Below are 6716 nucleotides of genomic sequence, written 5' to 3'. Positions count from 1 at the left end.
TTAGATCATCTTTTGAACTTAATCGATTTTGTTCCAATACTGAGATATTTCTTCAAGGAATGTGGCTTTATAGGTACATTTATACTTGAAGGTCACTATATTTCAATAATTGTTTACCAACTTCATATCATTCTATTTCAATAATTGTTTACCAACTTCATATCATTATTCTGTTGCCAGGCTAATGAGAAGATAGCATGGGATGCTTCAGGAGAGATTGATACAAGTTCTGAAGTTTGGTGATAATTACAAGATTAATAAAATATTTTTTAAGTATTACCAATAGAGACCTTTAAATATGAAGATCTCACAAGAACACAAATAAAGTTTTCAATCTTTTAAGATTTGGGAATTCCAAGATCTGAATCCTAAAATGGTGCATGAGTATGGTCTCAATGAAAATATGTCAAACATGCATGATTGTAGAGATTTCCATAACTACATACAAACAAAATACCATTACTAAACTTAGCCGATTTTAAATTAATTAAAAGGGAAAATAAAATCAATTTATGCAAGCCATCAGATTGCATAGCATCTTGCGAGAAATAAGTATTCATCTTATTGCAAAGTGAGAAATAATTCCCTAATCTATGGTATACCAAGTGATAAACTTATTTGGTACTACTGTTCTATTAGCAATCTTATTTGGTATATTTTATTAATAATTTTTTACATGTGAAAATATATACTAAGTCATTACTTCTGGCCAGAAGCATACATGGCGAAACATACTTATGGCACAATTGAAATTTTCTTTAGTAAACTATTTTTAAAGAAAAGACAATATATGTGGGCTATTTGAAAAAAATACAATATTTTTGGGCAATATGAGTTTTTGTTTTATTTTATCATTTCACATTAATTATAACAATTTTATGCTTTGTTAAAATATAAAGATAATTAATAAAAATAATATGATATGAAAATTTATCTCATTAGATTAAATATTCATCAACTACTATAAAAACTCTAAAAAAAAAATAAAGTAGATAATAAAATAGAAAATAACAATTGAATTTAAAATTTTTATAAAAAATAAAACTACTATAACCAAAATTATCAACAATCAAAATATGGAATTCTTTTCAAATAGCCCACGATATTGCCTTCTATTTAGAAATAGTTTACTGCGAGAAGAGGAATGATATGCTACATACCTTGTGTGAGCTCCTTATGTGAGCATCATTCTCGTTTAACGCACGTTCAATATTGTTTGTTTTAATTCTATATCTTTAGTTTGATTCTAATATATTGAAAAACGTTAATGAAAATTTTAACTTCACAAAGTTCATCAAGCTTGATTTGTTATTTTATTAATTTATTTGAAATTATAGAGAAAATGGGTAAATCGAGCTTTGATTTTTATGAATTTTGTGAAATTAAAAATTTCAATAACATTTTTTAATGTATTAAATTTAAATTAAATATGTAAATCGAACGAGCAATACTAAACGTGCGTAAAACAAGAATGATGCTTACATAAAGTCTTACATGAGGTACGTAGCATATTATTTCTCAAGAGAAAATTTTCTATATACATATCAAATTCAGAAGTGCGTGTATGCTTCCAACTTAAAAAATTAACTTATATATTTCCATATACCTATTAAAAAATAACTAGACTTACCTAAGAGCGAGATAAATGATAAGGTAAAGCCTTATAACTACTATATTTACATTCTTTTTATAAAAAATAATTTTTCAAAGGAAATGATATTTGAGAAGGTATTATACGTTTTCCTATTTTTAATGTATCTTTACCTCTTCATTAATAGAGAGGTAAAATTGTATAACTATTTATCTTTTTTATTAGAGTAAAGGTCAATTTTGATCCTAAACATATGACCAAAATATGAATTTGGTCCAAAATATTCACTTTTTGAAAAATAGGTCCATAACAAATGAAATTCTTGTCGGAGTGGTCCTTTTTTTACGGTTCCGTAAAAAAACTAATGGTCAGCTAATTGCATAGTGGCATGACCGTTAGTCTTTTGACGAAACCGTCAGAAAAATGACTACTTCGTTGACATTTTCATTTTTTATGAACCTGTTTTTTAATAAGGGAATGTTTTAGACTAAATTGGTATTTTGGTCATATGTTTAGGACCATAATTCACCTATACTCTTTTTATTATGAAAAATCGTTATCCAGGAGAGAAGGTATTTGAGAAAAATATTACGCATTTATATTCTGGAATGCATCTTGTACTATTTATTTATTTTAGAAAATGATTTATATATATTTCCGTTTTGTTACTCCCTCTGTCCCAAATTACTTGACTTTATTATCTGTTCTACTTTATTCTTTCTTCTACTTTATTTAACTCACTAAGCACAATTTTTTTAAATCTCGTGACAAAAAGAAACGTCTCAAGTAACTGAGGCGGAGATAGTATTTTTTAAAAGGATATATTCCTTTTTTTAAAATAGTAGCTAGTATACTGGTATAATTTTTTGTACTATGTATCTTCATCGGAGATAGTCGCACACAATGAATGCATATATAACTAGAAAAGGCGAATATGAGTATAAACACTGAAAAAGTTACTCCTCAGCTCCGAGGTAATTTCTCCCTTTCAAGATCTCTATTTTTGTTTGAACCGAAGAATATGATCTGGGTTAGGTTAAAACACAACTAAATCGTGTATTTTTTCGAACCGAGAGTGTTAATTTCTCCTTTCCTTTAAGTTTTTGTTTGTTCTATTCGCAGATGTCAAGGTCTAGCTTAATAATTTTGTACTGACATAAATATCACACTTTTACAGCTGTGCATGTTTATTGTGCGTTGATACTCGAAATCTTGCTAATCGTGTTCATGGATTTTCAAGGGTTTATATCAAATCTAGGGTTTTAAGGTTCAATCCGACGGGGATTTGATTTTTCAAGTCTAATTTCTGATTTAATGGTTATGGATGATACAGGAAGCCGGTGCTCGCTGCAGTGAATTTCTGTAGTGGTAACCATTCTGCTATGGTTCATTTATGACTGTTGATTTGTTAATGTTATTTCTTTTTAGTTTCTGCATATCTCTAGGTTGAAAAAAAGTGTTTTTGGCTTGTGCTGAAGTAAAGAGACTGGGTTGTGAATTGTTTATGTAATTTAGATTTTCAGTAATCTCACGGATCTACCCCACTGTTTAGCGATAAGGGTTTTAAACGTTGTAGTTGATCGATTTACATTGTGGTTAGATGGAGCAAGGTTTGAACTCTGGTTCAAATGCCCCATCTAGGCTAATTGATAAGTCTAAGGTATATGATGTGAAGCCTTTAAGAAGCATTGCCCCTGTTTTTCCTAATCCCCCGGGCATGTGTTCGACTTCAACCCCAAAACCAACTCCTTTTGTATGTGTTCCACCTTCTGGCCCTTTCCCTGCTGGAGTCCAACCGTTTTACCCGTTTTTGGTTTCAAACGATTCTCAGCCCACCACAACTCGAAACCAGTCAGGCAATAGCAGTATACCAGGTCCAGTTCCATCGAACCCGTTTAGGACCCTCAATCCGCATGTGAATGGGATAAAGAATCAAAGTGGCCAGTATGTCCCTGATGCAGACGAGGCTAGCAATTCAGGGAAGAAAACAAAGGGGCGTCCAAAGAGGAGAGCAGCAGGGAATGGGGAAGAGATTAATGTTGAATCAGTTGCTAATAATATCTTGACCTTGTTTGAGCTTAAAGAGTTTGATGACTGTAGAAAAGCTAATGGTGACAAGGATACAGCTGCAACCGTGCTCTTGGTCTTTGACTTGATCCGGAGAAGGCTTACTCAACTTGAGGAAGCTAGGAGTAATTCTTGTGGACGAGCCTGGCGTCCTGACCTCAAAGCTTCCAATCTTATGATGACCAAAGGATTGCGGACAAATAAGTCAAAGAGGATTGGCCATGTACCCGGGATTGATGTCGGAGATATCTTTTTCTTTAGAATGGAGCTCTGCTTGGTGGGAGTACATACTCAGAGCATGGCTGGGATAGATTATATGAGCGTCAAGGTCACTGTAGAAAAAGAGCCTGTTGCTGTCAGCATAGTTTCCGCAGGAGGTTATGATGATAAAGACGGAGATGATACTAATGTGTTGATCTACAGCGGTCAGGGTGGAGTACACAGGAAAGATGGCCAAAAGTTCGACCAGAAACTCGAGGGGGGAAATCTTGCCCTAGAAAAGAGTATGCAACGTGGTATTGATGTAAGGGTCCTAAGGGGTATCAAGGATACTAGTAATGCACCAAGCAAGATTTATGTGTATGACGGTCTTTACAAAATTCATGAGTCGTGGATAGAAAAGTATAAGTTTGGTAACAATGTGTTCAAGTATAAGTTAGTAAGGCAACCAGGGCAGCCCGAAGCTTACTCATTGTGGAAATCGATTCAGCAGTGGAGGGACGGGACTGCTACTCGACCTGCCCTTATAATCCCAGACCTATCTTTGGGTTCTGAGACTCAGCCTGTGGCTCTTGTAAACGACATAGATGGGGAGAAAGCACCTGCTCATTTCTCCTACGTTGCTAGTCTCAAATACTCTCAACCTTTTCCGTCATCCAAGGTGTTTTCGGGTTGTCACTGTGTAGATGGATGCGAACCAGGCGATACCAGTTGTCCTTGTATCCAGAAAAATGAAGGCTTGATCCCCTATTCATCTACTGGTGTTCTTTTAACTACTAAACCACTGATACATGAGTGTGGTCAGACTTGTCAGTCTCCTCCGAACTGTCGAAATCGTATATCTCAGGCAGGTGTAAAATTCCGCTTGGAGGTTTTTAAGACGAAGAACCAGGGTTGGGGGCTTAGGTCGTGGGACCCTATTCGTTCGGGGAGTTTTATCTGCGAGTATGCTGGGGACATCGTCAAGGTCACTGCAGGTGATTTTGAGAATGTGGATGATGACAGTTACATCTTTGATGCTGGTCGCTACTACGTGCCACTGGAACGGCTTCACGACTCTAATATCTCGAAGAAGGCTCCATTCCCTCTTGTTATTAGTGCTAAGAGCAGCGGGAATGTGTCCCGTTTCATGAACCATAGCTGCTCCCCTAATGTGTTCTGGCAGCCCATTCTGCGGGAAAGTAACAATGGTGTTTGTCTTCACATTGCTTTCTTTGCCATACGACACATCCCTCCAATGCAAGAGCTGATGTACGACTATGGAATACCCGCAAAAGCAGACAGAGGGATGAAGAGGTGCTTGTGTGGATCAATGAAGTGCAGAGGCCAATTCTATTGACCATCTCTATTATGGGGATCCATGAATTTCTCAGTGATTGATGCTTTGAAATAAAGGTTAATTACCTTGATTACCCTTAAATTTATTTTAGTGTATGCATTTTGTTACTTGCTGCCTCTATGCTTTCTGTATGCACTTTCCATAATTTGTGTGATTGGAACTTTGTGTAATTCGAGAAAAGGTGTGTTGGGTCATGCCTTAGTTCTTTCAGTTATTGCCAATGCATATGACTCAGAAATACACACCTTAAACAATGTACATTACGCATGTTTGATAGTACTTTTGTTGTCTATTGGATATGCTTATTTGATATGGTTTTTGAACGAGCCCCGCATCTTTCCCCTTGCCTGTTTGGCGGCAATTTCTAAGATTCTGCACATTGCTCTGTGATAAACCAACCAGTCTTTAGGCTAATCTAATGCTTCTGATGATTTATAGGTTACAGTATAAGCTTGCAGAAATATGGAAATTTTCCCTATGCATCCTTTATGTGCGTGCCTCCCGTCTCTCGGTGAAAGAGATGGAAGGAAGGAGCTTGCCTCTCAAGGTGTGCTAGACTAGAATGAGCTCGTCGACGGTAGTTGTTGTAAAATCTATGTAGTTTGCATTGTGTTTTTGTGATGCAGAATTGTTGGGATTTCATTAGCTCTTTTCATGTTTTTCTGCCTACTCCTAAATCAGAATTGCTATTATGTTCTTCAGTTTCTAGGATTAATGTTTAGAAACAATTGCCCCTCTTTTGCTCTCCTGGGATGATAATCAAGACTCAAGAGTTAAATGTATGTAGATAATTGTTTTTGCAGGATAGTACGAAATGGCAGAGTATTACTGCACTTATGAAGATTTTTTTTATCTTACATTAAGTAGAGGTTTTTATTGCGCAATAAAATATGATTGATAAATCATCAGTTTTCAAACTCCATTTAACCATTTACCGCTCACTAAGTTCTTGATCATAATCGGTCAAAAAGTTGATAAATCATCAGATTTTAAACTCAAACAAGAATTTGGGGATTCAGATTTTTCATCTGTTTAATTTTCTGTTTATTTCACTGAACTGAAGAATATATGGAACCGGTGAAACACGAGCTGCAAAGGCTTTATCAAGTTTGGAGAGGAAGCAATGTGAGTTCTGTTTTCGGGTGGTTATATATACATGCAGTTAGGTGTGCACAAGGGTCACGAACCGGCGGTTCAGGGTCATGAACCGGCGGTTCAGGGTTCGGGAAATGCTTGAACCTGAACCGGCCCGCCTAGCTCCCGGAGGTTCCGGTTCAGGTTCAACAAACCGGGGGTTTACGCGGCGGTTCAAAACCGTCGGTTTTCGGCTTGAACCGCTGGTTCCGGGCCGGTTCGACGATTCGTCGACTTTTTTTTTTTTGCATTTTTCAACTATTCAATTTTTAATTAAATTACATTACACTTTCAAAGTTGTTTATGTATGAAATGTGAGTAAATAAAATTGAAAAAAAAATACGACTAAAGTTGTAATTTTATTGA

General features: G+C 35.7%; 1 protein-coding gene across 2 annotated transcripts; it reads left to right on the top strand.

Annotated features, from left to right (window-relative positions):
• The first annotated feature begins 2452 nt into the window (after positions 1–2452).
• LOC121804908 (histone-lysine N-methyltransferase, H3 lysine-9 specific SUVH1-like) lies at positions 2453–6023 on the top strand. Of its 2 annotated transcripts, XM_042204614.1 has the most exons (3): positions 2453–2565; positions 2925–5272; positions 5655–6023. In XM_042204614.1, the coding sequence occupies exon 2, from the start codon at positions 3192–3194 to the stop codon at positions 5214–5216; it is 2025 nt and encodes a 674-aa protein (XP_042060548.1). In that variant the 5' UTR covers positions 2453–2565; positions 2925–3191; the 3' UTR covers positions 5217–5272; positions 5655–6023. The 2 variants fall into 2 exon arrangements, with proteins under 2 accessions (XP_042060548.1, XP_042060547.1); XM_042204613.1 differs by having other exon boundaries at positions 2518–5272.
• Positions 6024–6716: the final 693 nt, after the last annotated feature.

The sequence above is a fragment of the Salvia splendens genome, chromosome 5, assembly GCF_004379255.2.
Source record: "Salvia splendens isolate huo1 chromosome 5, SspV2, whole genome shotgun sequence".
Classification (NCBI taxonomy): Eukaryota; Viridiplantae; Streptophyta; class Magnoliopsida; order Lamiales; family Lamiaceae; genus Salvia; species Salvia splendens.
The sequence above is the reverse complement of the archived record's forward strand: the minus strand, read 5'-3'. Positions and strand labels throughout refer to the sequence as shown.

Excerpts from the sequence above, each read along its gene's own strand:
- LOC121804908 (XM_042204614.1), top strand. The coding sequence starts at position 3,192 with ATGGAGCAAGGTTTGAACTCTGGTTCAAATGCCCCATCTAGGCTAATT.